At 38.9% G+C, this 26744-nt stretch overlaps 1 protein-coding gene across 5 annotated transcripts in view; it reads left to right on the forward strand.

Moving 5' to 3' along the window:
• SGMS2 (sphingomyelin synthase 2) overlaps nt 1-26744 on the forward strand; it is a 60181-nt gene that overhangs the window by 23507 nt on the left and 9930 nt on the right. For 4 of the 5 annotated variants that reach the window (XM_073340045.1, XM_073340044.1, XM_073340046.1 and 1 more), the window contains 2 exons: nt 23067-23739; nt 24929-25046. In XM_073340045.1, coding sequence (XP_073196146.1) covers nt 23285-23739; nt 24929-25046 — 573 coding nt within the window. In that variant the 5' untranslated portion in view covers nt 23067-23284. The remainder of the gene's footprint in view (nt 1-23066; nt 23740-24928; nt 25047-26744) is intronic. The other variant, XM_073340048.1, reaches the window with a different exon arrangement.

Here is a 26744-nt window from a genome sequence, read left to right on the forward strand (position 1 = left end):
ATAACTAGCACAAAGAAAGAATGAACCTTGCATGAAAATCTTGAGATTGACAAAGAAGTTGAATAAATTGCATATGGTCTTATGCACTTACCTCTTCACACCAAAGCTTTCTTAAAATAACAACGTTGCTGAAAATAAAATAATTGATTGGTTATACAACCCAGAGAAGATTTCTTGCCTGTAACAGTCAAGAGAGGACTACTTGCCAAGAATGGTAAGAACATTCTGCTACCACACATTTAGAAACTGCTTGTAGTTTATTACAGCCATTTACCTTTTTGTTTTATACTTGCTTTTTTTCTCCAAATTTGTCATCTTTGAAACACGTTTATTACATTAGTAATTCCTATTCTTAAGACAACATCACTGGCTAAGCAACTCTGCTTCTTGAAAAGGATGATTTTTTTTTTTTAATTTTTAACAGAAATGTCTTTCTGTTTACCTCAGTCTTTGCAGCTCAATCCTAAGTGGCTCATTTGGGGAAACTAAAATCTCATCAGCCATACTGTAGAAGGCAACGTACCACAGTGATATGTTCTTATGGCTACGAAGCATAAGTCTGAAGGACTGGATCCCAAAATGATGTAAAGATGATATAGTTCTGCTTTTTTCTTGGGCTTCTTCCAATGTTACTATAGATACAATGGAACCTTTCCATTTCAGTCTTCCTGCAGTGCAGTCTATTAATAGTTTGGCCAACTAGATAACTTTAGTGGGTAGTTGTCACAGGCTGACTGGTTCCTTTTAAGAGGGAACAGTTGGGCCAGTGCACGTGTGACTCAATTGGGCTTAAAAGAGGACACTGAGCCCTAGAGGGGAAAAGATTTGGTGAGTCAGAGCCTGAGAGGGGTCAGGAAGAGGCAGGTGAGGCTGCCTGAGAGAGGCAGGAAGGGGCAGGTGAGAGCTGCCCGAGACCCAGTCGAGAGAGAATTAGCAAGGAAATGGTGGCAGGAGTTGCTTGGAGGAGAGCTGAGTTTGGAAGGAAAGCAGTAACTGTGAGTTGCCATTGAGGAGCTTGGAAGAGAGCTGTTGGGTGAGAGCTGACTGAAGCTGGGGTCCCCTGAGAAGCAAAAGGCATAGACAGTGGCCCCTAGGAAAAGGAGAAGATCTGGCTTGGTCAGGGGAAGCTGAACACAGAAACAAGAGGGTTGCTGCAGAAGGGTAGATCCTCTACACAGTGGAGGGAGGGAGGAATGGAACTCTGCAAGATGGGGAAGCTGTCAGGATAAAGACCTGAGTGAAGGGGTGTGGGAAGACTGGTCACTCTCAGGCTTGAGAAGGCAGATGCCTGGCTCAGGGGCCAAAGGAACCGAGACCAAAGTGCTGCTATTGACTCTTGGGTGGGTGACTTGCTGTTGATGTCCCTGGAAAGGGGAATGGGAAACACCTGCAGTATGTTTAATTGTGGAAATTGGAAAATTTTGCTACAGGGTTTGGGGAGAATACTGCACTGGTGTATGTGAATATATTATACCCACAGGTGGGCTTTGTCAAATGCTGAGAGACTATCCCTTTCATGGGCAGAAGGAGGTGGGAAACTGAGGCAGGTGAACCTGTCATGCTGCAGCTTGAAGCAGAAATGCACATCAGGTGGGGGTCGCCTTATCCCAGTAGTGCAATTTGTTAATCAGCATTCATATAAACCTAAAGACCATTTGTTATGACCTGGCTGCATCCCCTTAGTCCTCAGTCTGTTGTAATTGGACTCAACATTTGTATCCCACATGCTTTCAAGGCAGCTGGTCAGGGCAGAGTCCAGACTCTGTTTCTAGCTTTGGATTTCTAAGGAACTGTCCCAGGTGTAGATTACCTGTCTGCTGCCCTCTGTTGGGATGTGGGACTTTGCATTCCAACTGCCCAAGACCCTGAAACCAATTTTGAGACTTCCTAAATCTCCCCAGTTATTTATAAACACTTGCCCAGAGTTTCACCTCACCAAGGAGTACTTTTGTTTATAGTTTGACTCTTGGGAACTACATGGTAAGGAATACAGGCAAAACCTTTAACTTTTACCTTTTAAAGCATATGGAAGTTACAGATATTTGAGGAAAGACAATGAAAACCTATATACTCTTTCCCTGGGGCTATGCTGACCTCTTCGTGTGCGTCCTTGGTTAGGTGAATAGACCTCTTTCTTGAGTCCTTCTGTTGTCTGGGAATGGTCAGCCAGACAGAGAGAGCCTGGAGCAGATTCTGCTCTTAAATAAGGTCTTAGTTACCTCTCTCATGTGACCACCTGATCAGCTTCAGAACCCCAGTCAGGTGGCTAAGTGGTAAGTGCCAGGCCCCCTTCTCCCAACTCCAAACTGGGAAGACCAGTTTCCTTTGGTCTGGCCACTTTCTGTAGCAAAACCATTGTTCTAGGGGTGGACCCCTTTGATTGGAAAACAATCAAAGTTGATCACTCTTGTGTAGCCGTTCAGAGCATTGTTAGGCATTATAGTAAGCTGTCATTGGTCTGTCCTTGACAGGTAGGTAATTATAATGTAGGTCACATTCTTAAAAATGGTGCAACTAGCAATTCAAAGTTAGTTTGATACAGACATTATACCGATCCTTCACATGACTGGAAAAATATTTGTATTGTTCTAAGAAGCAAGCTGAAATTCTGAAAGGAAGCAATTCTGAAAGAATGTGATAGTTTATATTCTGTAATGGATTGTCAGCTGTCAATTAATCTTCAACAGTACTAAATATACAGAGTAACTGCTTACTGATTCACTGTTCCATTCACCTGTCTCTTAGAAGGCGCAAGCATCCCTGCGGTATAAATCTAAAGCTGTCATTGTCATTAGTTGAGTTTGCCCTATGGTGAGTATTGGGGAGCGCAAAGTGCATTTCTCATGGTTTCCATTAATAGTCTATAGATTTAAAAAATATAAAGACTTTGTCTAAATCTTGTGATGTTATAGCTGAAATAGTCCAGTGTGATATTAATAGAAATGTGAAATTTATAATCTTTTCCTCTATTTTGCACATCTGAGATAACAACTAGTTAAAAAGCAATATTGCCATACTTGCATAAATACAGGGTTTGGTATTTCTTAGGCCATCAAAACTGCCTCCAAAATCTCAGGATTTTTGTATGGGCTACAGATACTGGGCAGCAGACTCTGCGACCATGATAATGGCATGAAATAGGGCAAAGAAGAGAGTTGAAGGAGATTTGAAACAAGATAATTGGAGTTCTTGAGCCCTTACCATTATCAGTCTACCTAAAGTGGCTGTTGCTTTAAATTAAACCTTGACCACAAAGCATGCTTTGCTTCACATGATCTTGCTATACATGAAGCATGAGAAATGGAAGATCAATATACTTTAACTTCCTCAGTAAAGTTTCAAGAAACAAGCACTTCTCCCATAAACTTTATGAATAACTTTTGTTTTAAATACACAGTTAATAAATGTGCCTGACTGTCCCATAAGTTTGGTTTGAGTTAGGGTTATCCTTTATTTTGATGGTGATCTTCTATGTCCTGGAAGCTACACTTCAAAGTCATCAAGTGTCCTGAAAAATCAAATATCATTGGGGCCAAAGCATCGTCGTCATATCATTGTGTATTGATGACTGTTCTCTTTTTTTTTTTTTAATTAAATTGTAATGTGGAGGTGAGGGAAGAAAGGAAAAACTGCTGTCTGGCCCTTCTAGTATATGATGGTCATTCACTTTTGTAATTTTTCATAACTAAAACTTCTCCGCTTCTCTGGGACCATTCTGGGCATAGAAGAGAGCTTTCCCCCCCCCCCCTCCAAATCTTGTGGACATAATTTGATGTGAATAGAGGTCTTTATAATATCCTCTCAGGTGAATATGTAGGTAGATTCTAAGTGAAAATATTTTTGGAAATCAAGGGCAGGTTAAAGCTGGTAATTTTCCTTATATTGCCTCATATGAAGACCTAGAAAATGGAGCTCTTGGATAGCTCCACTAGATGTGTTCATCAGGTCAGATATCGTCCTCTAATCCTTGTAGAATGCATGTAGTATCATAAGGGATAGATATATTTGAGAAAGAATTTTGATTTTGGGGGGTCTCTGGGTTAGCCATTGACCAGTTTGTTTGGTTTTTTATATAGGACAATGCCCAAAGCTATTAAGTATGGGGATGTATTATGTAAGTAGTCTATTGAACTCTCAAACTACAGATTGGAGCCCATAGTTGACTGTGTCTTTAAGAATAAATATTTTTAATGCATGTAAATTGTCCTAATATAGGAGGAACAATCCTGATATTTCGTAAGCAAAAATTTACTATTTTGTCATACTGTCCATCAAAAACACCTAACATATTTTAAGATTTAAAAAGTATGTGCCTATATTTTTCCAGCAAATGTCCCTGTTTTTGCATTCAAACATTGGCAGGGATGAAAGATGAAGGGAGAGCTTTCAAAGGGTGAGTTAGATCTTCTTGGCATTTAGGTATATGAAGTGTCTGAACTGTATGCTCTGGAAAAAGGGGACTGGGCTACCAACAAGTTTATAGATGACCTTGATAGACAATGTGAGGAGGAGATATAGGTGCTGTTTTCAAGTACACTTTTTATCTACTGGTTGACCAGGTTAATCATAAATGTCTTGGACTGGTCCAGAAGAACTAGTTTAAATAGTCATTTTACTGGTAGTAAAATTATAATTTCCTAGGAATGCATTCAGGCCTTCCTTGTATTTTCTTTTATTTAAATATATCCTACATATGAACTAAATTTTACCCTCCATCATACCTGTGCAAAGCAATTTCCTCAGTTGCATTACTGCAATCCCACTGAAGTAAAGTGCATGGCTCTGTGATGGGGCACTTTCAGTTCCCTTTCTCTTTGCCTTGCACAGACTGCTCAGAGACCTTCTTTTGTGTAGATTCCACCATGCAGTTTATTTACAGTGTTGCATTCTACCACCTTCTACATAGGAGTGCAGTCACAGTATTTATGATGTCTTTTAGTTTTACTATCTCTTCTCCAAAGGGTGGGGAGAAAATGTGTCTCCTCCCAGAGAATGCCGTTTTGTCAGGCCCTGCTAGCTTCTGTCTCTTCTGCTTCTCTCCCCTTGCACTTCCTTCCTGTGCTCTTTTGTCCAGTCTCCTAGTTAAGGGATTAATCAGCCCATTAGCTATCTGGCCCCAATCTGATCTGGTAATCAGAAACTCCTCTTCTTAATTAGGAGTTGGATTTAGCTTGGGGGGGAGGAGGGGAGATATGTCTTCCCTTCTAAGATACTTTTTCTGGTTAATGAAATCTGTCATCTAAATTCAGTCCTGCTTGGCCACCTTTGAAGTCAGTGGGTGTTCTCTGTGCAGACGACTTAAAAGATTAGGACCTTTGCTCTTCAGAGTATTATCAAAAGGACATATAAGACTTTCTGAAGGATGGAAAAGGGATTTGAGAAGGCTACTCTCAGGGTCCTCCACCCAGAGTGCATTTTAGTTGTCTAGCTAGCTTGAAAGGACCATGTACAATCTCCTCCAAAACAATACCAGAGGACATAAAAAAAACTTCAGTTGAGGGTGAGTTTGTCACCATATGTCTGGTAATCTGAGGTGGTACTGCTGTGTGTTAACAATGCACGATGTGGAATACATTCTTAAAATGTCACTAACAGGGAAAGAGGCAGTTAAATCCTGGGAAAAAATAGATTTTAGGTCCAATATTAGATAACACAGCAATCTTTATGTGCCTCCTTCCTTAGTATGAGTGTTTCGGTTAATACAAATGAAATTAAGTATAGAGCTACTCATGTAGCTTCCTGATAAAAATACCCATTATGTATCCATGTTAAAGTGAACTGACTGCTTAGAGGTTTCTTCAGATTGTTGCATTTTGCTTGGATCTCAGTCACAGGAGCATATTTAGATAGAACTTTTAAAAGTTTACTTACATATCTTGTCCACATAGGTTAATATAATGCGTGCCTAAATATGTACAATATAAAACAAAATGGGAAAGGACCCAGACCTGAAGAAGAGCTCTGTATAGCTCAAAACCTTGAATAAAAGAGGATTTATAAATAGTTTTTGCACAAGGCCTTATCAAAGAAAGGGAAGCCCAGCAAAAACCGGAAGAGCCCTTCTCTTTTTGCTTCCTCTTTCTTTGTCAACTCCAGAATATAGAAGCAAAATCACACAAGGAAACGACCAAAATTATTAAGATAAATAGGATTCTTTACACGCTCAATCCAGACAAGACCGGCTTCTTCCATAGGAATATTTTGAAACTATTAAGGGCAGTAGCTGCTCTTGACTCTTTCTTTTCCCTGATAAATCACTCAAGAGTTAGAAGTAGGAAGAAAGGAAAGGCAGAGAAATCATGCAAAAATATTTTCCCCTGGGCTCTATGCTATATGGCGTATAGCTTTATGCTTAAGAAATTATGTAACTAAGTCAGAATGGGACTCCCCAGTAAAACTATAAAATGCCTTCAGCAACTCCAACTTGTTTTGCAAGAGCTATTCTGACATGGAGAGGTGACCTCATCAGTATCCCTGCCATGTAAAATCAAGAAAACACAAGCCTAGGGGCAAATTTAGAGATCTCTGAGCTTCTTTATTTTTGACACATTCCCTGGATACACTACATTCCTGTCTGGTCAATAACTTCTCATGCAAGCACATGTGGCTCTGGAAGTGGAAAGCAGCTGTTGGATACTTCAAAATTATTAGGAGAACTTTTTGAGGATCCATTAGACAAGGCTAAGAAACTAAAAGATTTCTCCTACCCACTTGGTAATACCAAGAATAATATAATGATATTACAAAATTAAGTAATCTTTTTGACCATATTAATTCCTCAAGGAAATATGAAAAGAGGAGAAAGTCAATGAAACAGGATGAGGGTGATTCAAGAGAGAAATATGTTAAGTGACAAGGTGATCCTTGGTATGCAGTATTTTGTGAAAACTGTATACCAAGGAAGTCCTGAGCAAATGGTTCATTTGGGTGAAGGATATTACATGGCTGAGGAATTATTTTTTAAACTGTGTACTTTGATCAAAAATTATTTCAATTTTTCCTTCCTCAGTTGTACACATCTCCTCCTAAAAATCCTGCAGTGAAAATCTGTGGACTTTCTTATCATGAAGAATGGAAAATTCTTTTTTTACCTAAAATTGTTTTTCTTCAAATCAGCAGGTCCACAAATCTGACCCACCCAAGATCAATTTGGGACTCAGGGAGAGTTGTCACTCTGCAGTAGCACAATTTCTCATTACATTATCTGACAAACTACAGTCTCCCATTACCTAAGCTAGTGTCCTCACCACTGAACCATCTTTCCTCTTCTTATATGATCACCATATTTGGGGTCGGGAAGGAATTTTCCTCCAGGGCAGATTGGAAGAGGCCCTGGAGGTTTTTCACCTTCCTCTGTAGCATGGGGCATGGGTCACTTGCTGGAGGATTCTCTGCTCCTTGAAGCGTTTAAACCACGATTTGAGGACTTCTGTAGCTCAGACATAGGTGAGAGGTTTTTCGCAGGAGTGGATGGGTGAGATTCTGTGGCCTGCGTTGTGCAGGAGGTCAGACTAGAGGCTAAAATGACATAAAGATAATTTCCTAAGGCTAAAATGACATAAAGATATTCTCCTTATTGTTAAATTTGGTAGTATTTTTCTTGAGTAGGACAGTAAACCTTTCAAGCAGTCATATTTTTTAATCTTGCTAACGTATCAAAGTCTGAGTATAATTTCCGACTGTGTTAGAGTACAGTCTTGCTTTGCTTCTGGAGCCTCAGCAGCCATGTCCTGAATGGCTTCTGTAGAGAACAGAGTTAATCTTTTATTATCTGTGTACAATTTGAGTACAGCACAAACAGAGCTTAGGTGGTTGATGATATAGGTGAATGTGCATTTTATACATATACCCACTTATGCCCCAATCCTGCTAATACTTACATACATGCTTAACTTTTATGTGTATGAGAAATCTTGTTCAAGTCAATAGAAATACTCCTAAAAGTTATGCACATGCTTAAATGTTTGTAGGATCTACAAATTTAGAAGATCAGATTTAGAAGATCAGAATAAACTGATAAGTCTTCAAATATGTTATGGGCTGTTATAAAAAGGATGGTGATCTATTGTTTTCCATGGCCACAGAAGGTAGGACAAGAAGTAATGGGCTGCATCAAGGGAGATTTAGGTTAGATATTAGGAAAGGCTTTCTAACTATAAGAGTAGTTGAGCTCTGGAATAGGGCTCCCAGGGAGGTTGTGGAATCCCCATCATGGGTGGTTTTTAAGCACCGGTTGGATGGACAACAAAACACCTGCCAGGGATGATCTAGGTTTATTGGTCCTGCCTCAGTGAAGAGGGCTGGGCTAGATGACTTCTTGAGGTTCCTTACAGCCCAGCGTTTCTATGATTCCAAAATATTTTATGTGAGATGGTAATATAATGGCAGTTTCTGAGCTGTATTCCACTGATCCATTTGACTCTTCTGGAGTAATTTCCAGGCACCATTATTTATTTCAGTATGTGATTGAATGTAACCATTTGTAAACAAATAATCTTGTAACATAAAATACAAATATGAAAAATTTAGGGAATATATATATATGTGCTGCTGCTGGTTGCCTTTTGGTTTTATATTTAAAAATAAATTAAAACCAATACACTTAGGTGCCACACATTTCCAGACAAAAAAAAATTATTAAATTAGTCACAGTTGCTACAGTAATATACACCTTGCAAAAAATACATACCAGAAACCTGTTAATGGGACCTATGGAATAAAAAGTATGGAAATGATCAATTAAGGAAACAAGGATAAATATTGCAATACCCTTACAGTTCATAGTTTTTCTTAAAATTGTAGATATGAAAATTCTAACTACTTGAGTCGCTTCATTGAAGTGGACTGGAGAGAAAAATATACTGCTAAAAATACTGCTTATTTATTTATTGTTTGAAAGCAATCCTGTGTACAAGGTTATGAGGAAGATTATTTAGTAAGTAAGGCCTTGATCCTGCAATCTATTCTTCGTGAGCAGATCCCTATGCCCCCACACAATGCAAGTTCAAGGCCTAAATCTTTAGCTTGATAACAAGAAAATGGTAGAAACTTCACAAATTTCAGAATAGTCATTCTAGAACTGAAAAAATGTTTTTTTTTTCAATTTCCTTCACATTTTGAGGAAAATTGCTACTTTTGACAGCTAATCTTAGTGAGCTGTAGCTCACGAAAGCTTATGCTTAAATAAATTTGTTAGTCACTAAGTACTCCTAAGTAAATGCCACAAGTCCTCCTTTTGTTTTTGCGAATATAGACTAACATGACTGCTACTCTGAAACCGGACTTTTCTCAGTGTTACAAAATGGAGAGTTAGAGGTGAAAAATCACCATTACAATTTTCTCTTCATCGATGGCATGATATCAGTCTACTGTCTGTGCAGCAATAGCTCTTCCATTTTGTGCTATACATTATCATGGTAGGAGCAATTGCCTTTATGTAATAAGTACATTTTGCTTTTTTGATATAATCAGTGTCTCAGAGATCAAGTTAAAAGAGATGGAAGTGGAACCTTGACTGACATGATACACAAATGTAAAATGTGTGCCTAAACAACCTGGCAGTGCCCTTTTTAATACGCCATCTTGAACTATACTGTCAGCTACTTAAATAATGTCTGTGCATCTTTTTTTACTCTACATGCCTTTTAGAAGGTTAATAGAACAATCCCATTCACTGACAATTGTCCTTGTTCTATTGGTCTTTTCCCTTTGTTTCTAATGCTGCAGCAGCAGCAGCTCACTCTGTTATTTATGCTGGTCTTTATTAATATACATATACAGTATCACCATAAATAACAGAGTGCTTCTGCTGCATTTTGTATACATTTAAAAAAAAAAAGGCTCTGTCATCCTTAGTGATGTCCATCAGGAATATGTACAGCTCTGGGAGCAGTGCTTGTTGGATAGAGAATCCATACAAGGGGAACAAGAGAGGATTGTTTCAAAAAAGTTCTATTTTTGGATTTGTTTATCTATAAAGGAGTGGGAGAAACACTGTGGTTCAGTGGCTTGAGTATTGTCCTGGGAGTCAGGACACCTAGGTTCTAATCATGGCTCTGCCGTTAACCTGCTGTATCACCTTGAGTAAGTCGCTTCACCTGTCTGTGTGGAATTTTCAGAAGTGCTCAGCTTTGGTATAATTCTGCTTCAAATGAATTTTCTAAAGCACTGTGCCTCCATTTCCCCATTGGTAAAATGGAGTAATGGTTCTTTCCTTTTTTTTTTTAAATATATATAAACCCTTTTGAGATGTATGGAAAAGCTCTTTTGTAATCTCAGTAGCTGTTATAATGTATTTGGGAAGGACAGACTTTGATTTGATAATTACAGATATTCCCCATCACACTGTAAACCACTGTAAGACAGATGCATGATTCTTTGCTGATGTACATCCCATGATTTCAGTGGAATTATACAGCACTTTTGGCAGGGAAAATGGGCCACGTAGATTCAGTTTGTACCCTAATTTGAGTCTCCTTTTAAAAGAAAATATGGATTTTTTTTTTTTTGGAAGGACAAAACTATGCATCTTTTCACTACTGTTACAGAAGAGCAATCACTTGTAGGCATGAGCCATTCAGATGGCTAGTATTTCATTTAGGAAAGCAGTATTTTACCCAAGAGAGTACCTTTTTATTGTTCCAAATTTCTTTCACTAACTGCTTTCCAAAAAGAGGTGAATCTCTTCAACAGCCTCAGAGGCTGGGTGTAATAAATTTCACAGTGCTATAGTTTTATGTTGTTGGGGAACTGTTGCTTCTGCTGTTGTACAAATCTTCTGCTCAAAATCTCTGCTTCCCACAGTAAGAAACACTATTGCATTTTTTTAAAGGGAAGGAGGATTTTAAACTGTTAGAAATATGGTATATTGTTTAATCTATGTACTTTGTACATAATTAAACAGAAGGGAGGGAGTGTGAAAGGGGATACTGTGTGCAGAACGTGGGACTAGTTGCTTTGGAGGGCTCTGCAGCTTCCTCTTCATAGGGAGATTTTACTCAGATCTACTGTGTTTCCTTCAATCAACCTGCTCTTAATTCATTAACCAGTCTTAGTTGTGTTTATATGCACTGTAAAAACAACCATGTCAGGGGACTTGGTTAAAACATAGTTGTCCCCTGTCATGGTAAAAACACCGTTGCATCAGGCAATGTAGATATGGTACTTAATTGTATCCTTCAAGCATACTACAGCCTCGGTCTGTCCCGCATCCCACAGACATAAAAATCACAAATTTGAATTTGGGTAAGAAAATCCTAAAGCATCTTTTGTGGCATTGTGACACAATGCTGCTGGATCACCACTAACCTTATGACATAAGATTTTTATCTCCCACTTCCAACAGGATAAATGTCCAGGGCGATGACCCTATTTCAGAGTCTCCTCCCTTTTCTGATCTCGGTGCTTTATTGCTATTTTTTGAGACTGATTAGAACACTTTCAGAAGTTTATTGACGATTACATCTCTTGGTAACAGTGAGACTAAGTATTGGAACTCTGAAACTTGGCAGTTTTGGGTCATAGAAATTTGTACAGACTTTTTTTTTTTCTGTTTTCTGTTCATGTGGTTTTATATTCCCTGATTTTCACTCTGTCTTTTGTGGTACTAATTATTGAAGCTAAAAACAGAAATCAAAACTCAAACAAAACCACCAACTTTTACCTAGTTTGGAGTAAACATCATGTGAGACGGCCTAGCTTTTCACAGTTTCAATTCAAAATGGTAACTGGTCAGATTCGCTGAACACCTTACAGTGTTGGCCTGAGTTTCAAGTTGGTAAGATGACCCTAAAAGCAGTTTCTTTTTGCCACGTGTTCATTATTACGTTAAATATTTCACAAAGTTCCATTTGGTACACAAAATAGAAGCCAGCCTTTCTGTGCATGAAAGACACAGCAGCCAACTGTGCGTAAGTAGAAGTCTGTGGTTGCTTTTTTCCTGAGTTTGGGTGTAATTTTGTGAATAGGTCCTAGGCAGCTTGTAGAAAAGTGCCACAAGGTCAGGGAGGTGGAACAAGTGCTGGTTTTCAGCCCAGGCCTTGAGGGCAGCCAGCTTTGTTGGCTTGAAGTATAGAGCAGGTGCCAATTCATAAGAGATTGGTAAAACTCAGAAGGAAACCAGTCTAACGTACTGGCTCTCGTTCGCGTTTCCTGTATCCATGTCTATTAAGCCTATCTCCAACGTATCAAGTTTTTTGTATACCCTAACATGTTTGGGATTAGTTTCAAACCCAGTAATCTTTATTATAATTAATCAGAAAGAGAAAGGGCAGGAACTCTTCCAAATGAGATGTTATCCACCCTTTAGTTGCATGACAAATATATATCTCTTAATCAGGTTTTTACCTGTCAATATCTAGATTAACAAATCAAAAACAAAATAACGCAATACATACTGGAAAAAATCTTTGTCCAAAATATTTAAGATATATTAAAATATTTACTTAATAAATATTGACCTGCAAATTTAGGGGCCTAGAATCTGATCCAAAGCTCATTAAAGTGAATGGATGTCTGTGTTGATTTCAGTGGACTTCAGCTCAGATCCTTAGTGATTATGACAATGACCATTCATTTAAAATGAGGTACTCGTGGCAGTAATAAGAGTACCTGATAATAAGTACCAGATAATATTACAAATATTAAATACCCTGTCCTTGTATAGATGTAAATTCACTGTTACACTGTTCTTCATTAAATTGTCAATGCAGATATCATTAAAGAAAAAGTAAAAGGCAACTTAATAACTTATAATATTTAGGTCCTACTTATTTTCTTGCCAGCTTTCAAAGGAAGCATTGGTAGAAAGTTTAGAATTCCTTTAGTTTCATGGTATTTTACAACTGATGAATCCTAATTTCATAGGAAATGTTTACATATGTTTTTCTGCTGTGATTTGTACACAATTATATTTATACTTTTCTGCTTTTCATAACAATCATTGGTAACTAAACATTTTGAGAGTGTGTGCGTGAAGAAGGAGGTGGCTAAAGTGTAGTTTTATGTATCTTGGAACAAATTTTTCTAAGGAAGAGTCTATATTAAAACAGACAAGGCTTTTGCCTCATTTTAAGAAATTCAGCTATGTAAATTGTTCCATTTTGTGTGCACATATTATGTAAATATGAAAACCAAGTAGGAAAAAAAAATTTCAATGAGACTATAAACTTTATCTATGGAGTTACTCTCTTTTTAATAGTTCTACAAGATATTTTATCCTTTTTGCTTTTTCTCCAGTATGTTGAGTTCAGGAGATTATATTTTTTCATCTATAGTGACCAGAGGGAGTGTGAATCTTCTTGCTAAGTAGGTTTGTTTGTAGAAAGTGATCCCTGAAATATATACAGAAAATGAGGATTAAATGATGGGAAACAGAAAAATGAGTGGCTTTATTTACAAATGTTGCATTAGTATAACGTTCCATTAACATAATTTGGAGTTGCATTTAAATTCTGGTGGCAGAAACTGGAGCCAGACAGCTTAAATTTAGTTATGGGGGAGGTTTTTTTTCACGTTAGTATTGTATTTTTGGATTTTAAAAAGTGAATTCCTGCATATTTTTTTATTACTTTTTAGAGAATTAAGACTAAGTGCAGGTTGTATTTGTCAAAATAACACTGTAGTGTAAGAACGACTTCCCTTCCCCTCACCCCCAAGAACAAAATCATGGTTATACATTTAGCTAAGCATAGAAGTCCCCAATTTCTATTCAGAAAATTTGGAACAAAAGCCTAGGAGAAAATCAAATCCTTGAACACAGTGGGCTGAATTTACCACTGACAGAACTGGGCACAATTCAGTGGAATTTTGTTTTCTTATGATAGAAATAAATGTGGCCTACGTTTTTAGGGTAGAATAAAAGGATATGTGATGTATTTGATCCTGTAGCTGTAATCTACACACATACAACACGACCACTCAACATGGTACTGAGTTCTTTGCTCATTCAACGTGCTTCCTTAAAAATATACTAACTGCAAGTTCTGGGTTAGCTGCTTTAAAGCAATGTTTCAATAGCATAGAGGCAGGGTTTGGACTTTATTTATTCAGAAGTTATGTAATATATATATCTCTGTTTATCTCTAATACTTTTATAATCCATAGTACAGTATTTAGGCATCAGCTTTTTGTGTTTTGACAACAGTAATATTTTCATTTTGACATGTATAACATCATTGTTCTACTTCAGTAGAGTTTCCAATCGAAGGGAGCAGTTCTATCCACTGATCACAGAAATGTGAAAACAAAGGCGAGCCAGAGCAAATGTATTTAGTGATTAGATCATACAGTGAGTACCTGAGTCACAGATCATTCAATAGGGGAAACCAGTAAGTGATTCTGATCTGTCTACTTTGGGGCATAATTGTAACCTTTGTTCTCAGACTGCTACAAATATTTTATTTTATTTTTTTTGCTTCTTAAACCAGACATCAAACAAATATGTGAAATTAGGATGGCTCAGAAGCTTGATGATGAATGTGAAAACCTTTACTCCCAAAGTTAATGGTTTGAATCCATCCCTGGTCAAAAATGCCTTCAAGTCATTGGCCTCAGATAGCTGTTCATCCTATATCAAATGAGTTGTTGTCATCGTAATGTAGTTGTCATTGGATATGTGTCCATGTCATTATGATTGTTGTTTGGTGATGCTCTTAAAGGAGAGGGACAGTCTAGTGTTTAGAGTGCTAGCCTGGGCTGATGACTCTTATTCAGGTGCAAAACCTTACTTTGCCATATACCATATGAGCCTGTGCAGATCAGTATCTCTGTACTTCGGTTCCTTATCTGTAGAATGGGAATAATAGCACTTCCCTTCCTCACAGGAGTATTGTCAGGATCAACACATTAAAAATTTTGAGGTACTCAGATGCAACAGTAATGGTGGATCATATAAATAGCTAAGATAAATAAAAGTGTATCATAAAACCAGTTGGCAGTCCCGGTAGGTCTTGACTGGTTTCTGCAGAACACGGATGAGTTAGTGGGGCATAGAGTGACCAGATAGCAAGTGGGGAAAAATTAGGACACTTTTTTATGGGGGAAAGGGGTATAATTGAATATATAAGACAAAGTCCCTAAAAGTCTGGTCACTCTAGTGGGGCAACATGTAGGAAGCTTGCCTTGCTGCTGTTTGTTCAGTATCTGTTCTGTAAATAAGCATGGTTGGTCGCATGGTACCTTTCCTAACACCAAATTCACTTTAAAAGATGTGTTCTACTTTTGGGAGTTGGAATGTAGAGAAACATTTAGTTTTCATAGGTTTATAGGTTCACAGATCTAGAAATGTATTAGGTAGAGTTGGACAGGAAATTATTTTCCCACCCTGTGAAAATTTTTAAGATTTGAAAATTTTCGTGTTCTGCTCTGGGATGAACCTGAGGCCTTTTGGCACTTTTTTGAGGAGGGAACCAAAAACAAAGAGAATAACCAATAAACTAGGGGGTAGGGCACTCACTTTGGATGTGTGGACCCAGGTTCTAGTCCCTGTTCTGCCTGATTCAGACTTGAACCTGCATCTCCCACGTTGCAGGTGAGTACCTTACTCAGTGAGCTAGTAGCTCTTCTGGAGTGGGTCTTGTTCTGTGGCCATCACCAGAAATTCCATCCTGCACCTGAGAAATCTTTTCTGAGAAAAATTTCATTTTGACACATCGTAATTTTTTGAGATAACGCCATTTTGTTGAAAAATTCTTCACCAGCTCTATTATAGGGCCATGTAACAGGGTTGTCCTCCAACTGATCACTGCCTCATGGCTAGAGGTCATGCTATAGCCCCTACCTCAATTTCCCCTCTTGGCTGCTCAGTAACTCCACATCACCATCCAAAACGTAATTAAAACTCTCTCCCCTTCTGGGGTCCAATTTATTTAATCTTTACACACACTGGCCCTCCAGGCCCCATTCAGTGTCTCTCTCTCCCCTAGGTAGGGAGTCCACAACCTTCCTGCCTGGAGCAGGGTCTTGGTTCACCTGTTCTCAGTTCTTTACATGACTGGACCTCAGTCTTCAGACTCTGACTTCCAAATTCTCCTGGCTTGGCTTAGGTTATTCACAGTCCTCCTAGCTAGGATTTGAATCTCCCTGGTCTCAAGGTCTTCCCTGCAGAAGCCTTTCCACACTCTCTGTGCAGTCTCTGCCACTTTAATAATCTGGGTTGGCTAACTCCAGGCCCTCCAGCAGTTACTGAAGAACAAGCCATCCTGTTACAGACCATCTAATGCATTTTCCTGTTAGTACAGTATTGTGCCCTATCAATGGTTCAGTCACACCATTTAGGCATAGTCCATAGTAAGGAATTCCTCCCTTAGCTCTTTGGTGCATGGTAGGAGGACATCTGTTGCTGTAGCCTTTTATAGAGTGCATCACATTCCAACCTACTCTACCTCCATATTGTTCTTGCTCTGCAATCTGCAGGCTCACTCAGCAGCTTGGGGGATGGAGCAAGTCCATGCCTCTGCCTTTGTAGGGACACTGTGCACCTCTGGGTAATATGTAGTCTCACTGCTTCCTTGAGTTGTCTGGCTCTTACAGAGACCCCACTGAGAAGCAATAATGCTTTGAGTGTAGCACCCACACTAACATACATTTTGTAATTTAAGTGTAACTCTTTTGATGTAAGAACTTAGTGGAATGTCAGCCAAGGCTATATCTTCCAGTGCCCTGTCCCTTTTAACGTTTGGAACTGTGCTAACAAGATTCAAGGGGGGAAAAGTCTGGGGAGCAAGATGTGGACAAAAGAGTTGGGTGTTCCTGGAAAGCTCTCCAGTAATAGGACTCATATAAGCTGTGACGTGTTGGATTCTGACAAGTTTTAATAAAATTCTTTAGTTTAAAATAACACTCTGGTCTGGTGGTGTAATAACTGCATACTTCTCTTCTCCTGGTATCTGCATCAGGGGTGGGGGAAAGTACAATCTGACCTATAGTTTTTAATAGAGAATAATTAATATATATTAAATATAACCTGTTTCTGGATTCATCTGCTGTAAGTGGCAGCTAATAGCAAACATCCAGGCTGTCATACAATGTCTGTTTTCTGTTGTTGCATTTTGTTTAGAGACTGGTTCTTCCTTGGATTTATTCTTGGAGGAGCAGTGTTAACATTAGTTTGTTAAACAATTTGCTTTCCATTGCTAATCTGTGGATACTTGCCATAGGAAATTTAACACTGTGTGTTCTACCTAAACTACCGCCAACAAAGGTGTCCTGTGAGTCAGACTAGTACATAGGAATGGCATAAATGAATCTACTATATGATGACACGTTTGACATTTTCTACTGGAACTTAGAATTTCTCACATGATACTGGGAGTGTACAAAACGTGGAACAATAAAATCTTTCTTGAAAACTAGGTTTTGATTTTTAAAACACATCAAATCAGATTATTAATAATACTCCTGAAATATGCAATGGCATTAGTAAGAAAGCCTTAAAACAATAAAGGCTTGATCCTGCTCACACTGATTTCAATGCTAAGACTCTATTGATGACTACTATGTGTTCAGGATTGGGTCTTAACTGGATCAAAAGTTAAAAGGTGGAAGTGTCCCTTGCGTGGTTTTTTTTTTTAAAAAAACAAACAAAAAAACACTGAGTAATGCTGTATGACTAGTTTCTGTGTTATGGTGATAGTTTGTTCAGGAAGGACCTGTGCAAATACGTTATATATAGAGTGTTCTTGTGAATTTTTAGAGAACATACACAAGAAGTTTGCTAATGTTTGGTGCTAGTAGGGAGCTATGGACTACCACAAAGAGCCTATTACTGCCCTAACCTGAATATCATTATACATATGAATTAAAAAAATTAATTCATTAAAAAAGCATTATTAGGGTTGCAAAGTCAAGCATTCAAACCTTAGGCTACATCTATGCTACATCCGGGATCGACGCTCTGAGATCAATCCACCAGTGGTCGATTTAACAGGTGTAGGGAAGACCCGCCAAATCAACAGCAGATCACTCTCCAGTTGACCCGTGTACTCTACCCCCAACCAGAAGAGTAAGACAAGTCAACAGGAGAGTTTTTCCCATCGACACCCACCCCCCGCGGTGTAGACCCTGCGGTAACTCGACCTAAGGTACATCGAGTTAGTTGTGTAGCATAGGTCGACTTACCGTGGTAATGTAGACATAGCCTTAGAAAAGGCAAGAATTAAGCTTGCCTGTGCAGTGTTAATTTAGCCCCCTTGTGTTTATGCATTATGGTATAGACCTTAATTTCATGATCATAAATTATCTTTTTTCTACAGGACCCCTGTCTCCTTCAGAGCACAGGAAAAATGGTGCTCACTTAAGGACCTGCTATTTAATATTTTCTCTTCTCCTCCGTTGTTCAATGTGTTATTCCAGGGTTTTTTTACTTCTCCCTCCCCCACCTCCCATTTCCCTCACTGGCTTTTTCTATTTCTCCAGTCTCCCCTCCTCACCTACTCCAAGTCTCCCCAAACCTCTTGTGCCAAACTGCTCCTTTCCCTCCCCTCACCCTTAATTCAACTTTTATCTCTTCTGTATTCAAATTGGATGGCTTCTTCCTCCCTGGCTGCTGCATGCCAGCAGGAGGGTCATAAAAGAGACAGGCTTCCTGTTTTCGGTTCCAGTGTCCGACCCAGAGCAGCTGGGAGCAGTAATTACAAGGAAAGTCTTTCTGATTCCCCATGCACAGTTAAGTCACACATAGAAACTGTGAGGGGCTGGAGCATGCTTCTTGAGGAGGGATTATCTGGAGATTTTAGCTGTTAAAATAAAAGAGGTCTCTCCTGTACATAGGTGAGTCTTTTTTAAAAACCTTATTGGTTGGCCAATTCTTGGGCGGATTTTCATGGTGAAGGCAAAAAGCGTATCACTGGACACCAAGTCCACCCTCTGCCAAACTTCAAGTCCCTCCTTCAAAGCATATGGGAGCTAAAGCATTTCAAAGAAAAAGTCTCAAGAATTTTTTAACATGGAAAAATATATTTTGCCCTTTGCCTCATTCTTGGAAACGACTTAACTCGTTTTGGCTGAAAAGTCCTTTCTCCCCCCAAAAAAACCCAGAACAGCCTGAGGCAGATGCAGTTGTGGCCCAAACGGTTAGTTTTGCAAAGTTATAAGTAAGGTTATGATTTAGTCACCGCAGTCACGGATTCCGTGACTTTACTGGACCTCAGTGACTTCTTCCACTTCAGCTGTCAGCAGCTGAGGCCGGGGCTGCAGCCAGGCTGTGCACCCCTGTCCCATAGCTGTGGCCAGCTCCAGAATGGGGACTACGGTGGGGCCGCATTTCCCTGCCCGGTGGCTGCAGTGGGAGCCATGTGCCCCCTTTGTAGCTTCCCAGAGCTGTCTCTGCCTGTCAGTCCCCTCCTCCCCATGGGACTCCATGCCCTCGCTTACTTAGCCCTGGCCCCAGTTATTCTGAGTAAAGCCACGGACAGGTCATAGGTCACTAGGAATAAACAAAAATTCACAGTGCCCATCTGTGACTTTTTTTAACTAAAAATAACTGTGACAAAATCTTAGCCTTAGTTATAAGCAACTGAAAACAGGGTCTTATTATGAGAAGTGGAGGGAAAACTTACTATCAGCCCCACCTATAATATTGTTCATTGCTAGTAATTCAATTAAATTTATGAGAAAGTAAGCAGTCTTCAAACTTAAGAGAATAATCTAATAGTACAGAGTGTAATTTTTTTTTCTTGATTAAACTTCACCCAGTTATTATACTGACATAATTTTAGATCTTTCTCCTTTTTCCTTAGTCTGTTATTTTTAATGTAAGTTAAATCAGAAGCATTTGTATGCGTGTTCATTTGCCTTCTAAATTTAAGGCCATAGACTCGCCTCCATTATTATGACATGAAGAGGGGCAGAACAGTCCAAGTCCCACAGAGAAGTACTTGGGGTGAGAAGAGGAATGTTCTTATAACACTACTGCATAGCTCATCCTCTCCCTTTTGCAGCTGCTATGCAGATGCATTCTCATCTGCTGTAGGAGGCATAGCTGAGAGAAGTCAGATGAGCAGCTGCTCTGTGAAGCTTCTTACAGCAACAGAACTTACAATTCAAAATAAAGCCTCAGAAGTTACTGCTGCCCTCATTAAATCCTCCTCTGTGGCTTTCAGACATTGCCAGAGGAATACTGGGGGGGAAAGCCAGGCAATGGCAGCATGCCAAGTTTGCTAGATGTCCTGCAGTTACTGTGAGAGGCCTAGATGGGAGCATCAAGTAGAGTAGATTTTCATGATGTATTTTGTGTTTGTTCTCACGGATCTCAGTCCGCTGTGTGTTTTGGAGGCCCTGCCCACTTCTCAGACCCAGCTCTGACAAGAGAAAGTGGTGGGTGGAAGATGGGACTTAAAACTGCCTATGTTAAATATTCCCCTGTGAGCCTGTTTTCAAAAGAAGGAAAATTTAATTGGTTCATTTTTAAAAAACAGATGCTTTGCTTGTCCATAAAATTTGCTGTATTTATAAAATTTTTAGACTGGAGATTCATGGTAGGACTTCTTTTTAACCACCATTCTGTCAGTGAAGCAGGAAGAAAAATAGAAATGTTGTTTTGACATAAGTAAAGCACACTTTTATTTTGCTAACTTACAAACACTGTTCCTCAGACTACATAAACACACCTATCCCAGGTTTTAGGTTTGTAATGAAATTGTGCAAAATGATTTTGGGCCTTGCTACAAATACTACAAGATTGTATCATGAAAATTATCTAGAGCCCAATCTCGAGAGTCCATATGCCAAGTATCTCTGAGGAGGCATTCATTAACTCAGAGATGAGGCCCGTAGATAGGCAATGAATATGCCCAGTTGTTCCGTCCATACACTCAGCAACTTGACTAGAGGAAATTAGGACTAGGTGGGTCTTTCTAAGGGAGGGAGAATGAAAGGAGCAGTGTTGCCTCTAAGAACTGTTCCTTTAAGAGGGAATGAGAAGGAGCAGAGGACCCAACTGGATGGAAAGCCAAGGCCCTTCTGTGCATCCAAAAGAGCAGTATGGGCAGTAGTTGCAGAGGAGCTCTGCAGTGTGGTGGGAACCAGCATCTGTTGTTGGTTTGATGTGGGGAATCATTAATTGAGTCGACTGGGGTAGCAGTGGTAGCCAGAATTAATTGGTTAAATGGATTTATTGGAGGGAGACAATCTGTCAGAGATGTTTGTTTTTGGTGGGGAGTTAAGATGTGACAGTATAATTAAATGGGTATGACTTTGGGGGGAGGGTAGCTTTGGGGATATGGCAGCATAGGTTTCTCCCAGGTTAAGAGGCTTTAATCCTTATATGAGGTGTTGGGAACTCTTCAGTCCTTGAATGTGTTGGACTTCTTGAAGTCTTTCATCATATTTCAAAAGCTCAATAATTCCACTGAAGTTATTTTTAAGTAGTTTTTCTTTATATCAAACTCTGACAGAACTCTGGCATATGTGATCTACTGATGTAAAGTGCTATAGAAGAGGCAGGTGATATTATTATAGCAGTGGGACAAACTGGCAACTTTACTTCCATCATGATATAATACGAAAAGTATGCTACCCATCCAAGCTGTGGCTACTATCTCAGTATGATGGAACATGAGGTGATGAGTGCTGTGCCTCTGCCCATAAAGAAGCCAGAAAGGGTGAGCATTATGACATACTCACACTGTTAGTTGACGGTAAACATTTTTCAGATAGGTGGACTATTATTCATAGCTTCATCTGAGCCAAATTAAGAGTCATACAAATTTATGTGCCATAGCTATGATATGAGTGTACAGTAGCATAGGATTTTCAAATCCATAGGAAATTTTCAGCTGTTTGAGCACTACTGTCCTGGAGATAGACTAGCCGTTTCTGTTCTATAGATGTGAGTAGCATTTCTTTTTTTCTTTTGTAAAAGTTCCTTATAAAAGCCCATACTTGTGTAATGAAGATATAAAAGGTAGGAGTTTTACTGAAGTATTTTTTTAAATGCAGCCTGAAACATTTTTACAATAGTACCAAAATATGCTTCCTATACTTACGTTACAATCATACTATCAAAAAGCTTGCATAAACATAGGCATAAATATTGAACTCCTTTGGTATTTCCTCAATACAGAGTCAATGCCTGCTTCTGCTCTGCTGAGGAAATTCTCAAAATGTGAACACGTCAGAAGCGAATTAACAGATTTGCTGCTGAAAAATTGGTGTAGCTACACTGTATTTTTTCATATAAAAAACACAGGTTGAATTCCCATTTTAAGCATGGGCATATTTGGGGGGCAGCAGATGGGATTGTGGGGGGGTGTCCTCTACAAACTGCAAGCCTTGGGCAAGTGCAGAATTTGCCGCTCCCCCGCAACATGTGGCCCAGTTGTCCTCACTGGAGCTGCCTTCCCCCCCAAATATAGAAATCAAACTATACCTATGATTTTAAATGCAAAATCAAACTGTAAATGAGACTACTGACATGCTTAAACTTACACTTGGCTTTATGTGTTTGCTAGATTCGTGCTGTATGGTCAGCACCTTGCAGGATCATGCCCAAATAGTGGATGTTTTGCTCTGAGTTTCTGGCCCATCCCCAGGGCTAAATAGGCCACTTTTCAATTTTGTGGGCATAACTGACTAATTCCTCGTGTAATCTCCTTGCAGTTGTGTTGAATTTAGTAGGGTTGCTGTGGGGTGTAAGCCAGTATGGAATTCTGTTCAGAGTGTTTTAGATTTAATATGATCAATGCCTGAGAAAATCTTGACTCATTGTAATTCCGCTATTGACAATTCAGAAAATCAACACTATAATGTCAGCTGCTGTTGAAGCCTTTTAATACTGGCCTTTTTTTTTTTTTAAGGCCAAGGTTGATACCACCCACTAAACTGATTGAGTCAAGATCAAAACAAAGTTATTCCACTTAACTTTTAAATTAAACACCATCTACTTGGATTAAACTAGTGAGCATTTTTAAATACTGCCTAATACTTGTCTGCTGTGTTTCCACAACTTCCACGTGAAGCAAACTGTGGTGATATTTAGAATGCAGATTTCCCTAAGCTATTTTGGTATTTCATTTGTGTATGATGTTGCCAACTGTACAGTTTCTGAATATGATTTTGTTGTTTTACAGATGATACAGTAAGAGCTTTTGGGGAAAGAAACTGAGATTTGTGTCAAAGATCTGTTGCAGAACAACTGAAAAGAGAAAGCAGAATGGACAACTTCTGAAAATTGTATTAGAGAACAAAAATCAATTGGAAACATATAAGGTGGACTTAGAGGAGTAAAGAATTTTAAAAAGCAGCCAGAAATTGGTAATTCCCTGGTTTGGCTCAAGGTCTTGGGATAATGGATACCATTGAGACTGCAAAGCTTGAAGAGCACATAGAAAGTCAAAACAATGACACCTCAAATGGTTACGTTCGACCTACCCTATCTGTCAGCGAAGAGAGCGAAAATGGCAATGGCAAACCTAAGGGTTTACCTAATGGTTTGCGAAAAGGCACAAAGAAATATCCGGACTATATTCAGATTTCTATGCCTGCTGAATCTAGGAACAAATTTCCTTTGGAATGGTGGAAAACAGGCATTGCCTTTGTGTATGCTCTCTTCAATTTAATTCTAACGACTGTCATGATCACCGTTGTTCATGAGAGGGTACCTCCCAAGGAGCTCAGTCCTCCATTGCCAGATAAATTTTTTGATTATATTGATCGCGTGAAATGGGCTTTTTCTGTATCAGAAATAAATGGAATGATACTAGTTGGATTATGGCTAATCCAGTGGTTATTTCTCAGATACAAGTAAGTAGCTATATTTATCTCTGCTTCTACTTAGTAACAGAATTTGCTTCTACCACCCTTATTCATGTTGAGTAGCACTTTTCTCCATGAGGAGTTACAGTGATTTCCCAAAATGAGTTCAGGTTTAATGTTTAAAGGAAATTTGCAGCTAGACTCTGCACCCATACATTGGAGTAGAGTTGGCTTGAAAACCACAATTACATTTCATGAAAAATTTGAGGTTTCAAAATTTGTTTTTATTCTGATGCAGAATAAAAACAAGACCTTTTCAGAGCAGGACCTGAACCTCAGTCTCTCTCATCCCCACAGAGCAATTTAACCACCAGGCGATTGTCTATTCTGAGATTAAATCTCTGGCTAGAAATTCCATTGTGGAACTGAGACCTTACAGATGAAATTTTCATTAAAGTGATACCATTCCCCAAAACAGTTCAGTTTTGACTAAACTGCACTCTTTTTGACAGAAAGTGCTGTGAGACCTTAGTCTGCCCTAAGTAGAGCTTATTGAAACATTTTCAATTAAACTTTTTTTTTTAATTTCTGACAAGGCACTAGACAGTTCACTAACATTAGACTGGATGCTCAAGCTAGTCACATCTCTGAGAACATCAGCCCATCTTTCCCTCCAGATCATCTCCTGTTTCCTCAAGAAACAATCTCTACAGATACTTTAAAGGAAAACCAACTTTATTTGACATGGGACTGAAAATGAAAAGGAAATTACAAAATAATTACAAGCAAAATAAAAACACTAGGAGAACACTAGTGCTATTAAATAGGCCTGAATTTTTACTTACCATCTAGTGGTTAAATGAAATAAAACCATTACATTTGCAGCAATTTCTTTATCTCTCTTAACTGCAGCACATTCATGTTTCAATTTCGGTCTGTGACCCTATCTCTCCGTCTGTGACGTGACCCAGCAAGATGTGTCCAGACATCAAATATTGTGTATCTCTCTCTCTCAAATCTCACATGGAAGTAGTACCATTGAAACTTTGTTTTCATATTGGTTAGATCACAATTTAAAAGCTCTAATAACTTTTTAAAATTTAGGATATTAACCATTTAATGAGGCTACAGCTACGCTGGAGGCACCGTACGACCCTCTCTCCTCGTGACAAGTAAATATATCCTGCCTTTCAGTTTATGCTTACTTTCTTTTCTCTCCCTCCCTCCTTGTTTTCAGATCAATAGTGGGACGCAGGTTCTTTTTTATAATTGGAACTTTGTACCTGTATCGCTGTATTACCATGTATGTTACCACCCTACCTGTGCCTGGAATGCATTTTCAGTGTGCTCCAAAGGTAAGAAATCTTGGTATTGGCCAAAGTATTACATCAAATACAGTATCTGAAAAAGACATCTTGGTACATTCATTTATTTTAATAAAGTTAATGTTTTCTCCACATACTATATGATACTCTTCAGAGATAAGTGTGGCTCCTGGCAGGTGATTATTTTGGTGATTGCTAGGTTTTTCATTTTATTTTGGTATATTGCTGTTAGTAAGGCAGGATTTTGTGAACACTGAGCATCTTTTAGGAGTAGAGAGTACAAGGGAGTAGTACTACAGCAGATTGATTGTTTGCCCATTTTGTTCTAGGTTTTATGTACATCTAGATACGTTAGGATTATGCCAGACTAGACATATTTATTTTTATTTATTTTTTTTTATTTTTTTTAAAAGCCATCTAGATTCATATCTTCAGAGATTTTTTTTTTTCAGCTGAGACGTACATAATAAATATACCTTACTGTAGTTTGTCAGCTGACATACAAACCAGCTACTTGGAGGACAAGCTAGTGAAACCTTGCATTGCAGTCAGATTTTTGAGAGGCAATGGTGGCCTGCTGTAAGCACGTTTGCCAATGATGCTGTTTTGGCCAGGGCTGTCTGGGGCTTTTAAATCCAGTTTGGGCAGCTGACACTCATGGCAAAAGGTATGTAAACATAGGAAAAGCAAATTCTCCAAAAAAAAATGTGAGCAAATACTTGTGGAAATTTGATTGTGTTTGCCAATGGTACTGCAGAACTAAATGATAGAGTGCTCTAAATGTTAGACCAATTGTGTGTATGTGTGTGGTGATGGTGAAGAACTGGCTTAGGTTTCTGTTATGATTACTCCAGGTCGCCAAACTAAGATTCCATAGCCACCTTAAAAAGATTTCTTTACTGACATGTTAAGGACTGTTGAATTATTGCTTTTTGGAAGTTTTTCTAGTCCTAACATTGGCACGTTGCAGCACCTACAGTAGACTTTGTATTTTAAATTGCATATTTCTGATTTTTGCTTTCAATATTCATCCCATCCCTCAATGCTGCAATTAAAATGGGATATATGGGAATTAAAAACAGACTTTACCTACCAGGTATCACAGAACAAACATTGGAGCCACTCAGGGGACAGCTTTGGAGGAACAGAATTTCTCCCTAGCAACTCGGTTTAATGAATTAATATTTCAGGACTACTCTAGAGATGGGGGCATATTCATTCTTGATGTAATTGCTTTATCTTACTTGGAGTTAAACCAGGGATGAACTTGTCTCCCCCTCCCCCAAACCCCCAACAAGTTAACTTAGTGAAAACTGATATGAAACTGACTGAGCGTTTGCACAGTATCAGTAAGAAATTTTAAATCAGCCCAAGTGTATTTGAAAAGTCTACAAACATGTCAACAAACCTAGGCTGACTTCTGACCATTTAACTAAGCCCCAAATTAGGCAAATTTCATGTAGTTTTCAGTCTTGATTTGTGAACGTTTTACTTGGCTCTGGACAAAGAGTGAGTGACTTGCATGTAACACCTCACACAATTTTTATATTGGTTCTATTAGAACCATTTCTCACAGTTCAGGGCAACTGTACTTGTGTTTCCCCATAGTGGTCCAGCAAGAGCCCCTGCTCTCATGCTTCCAGACCCCTAGCCATTGCATCTCTTGGGTAGAGACCTGAGTCTCTCTCTGTCCTGACCAGGGCATTTCCAGGCTGCACAGTCCCTTGA

Source organism: Lepidochelys kempii, chromosome 4, assembly GCF_965140265.1.
Source record: "Lepidochelys kempii isolate rLepKem1 chromosome 4, rLepKem1.hap2, whole genome shotgun sequence".
NCBI classification, from domain to species: Eukaryota; Metazoa; Chordata; order Testudines; family Cheloniidae; genus Lepidochelys; species Lepidochelys kempii.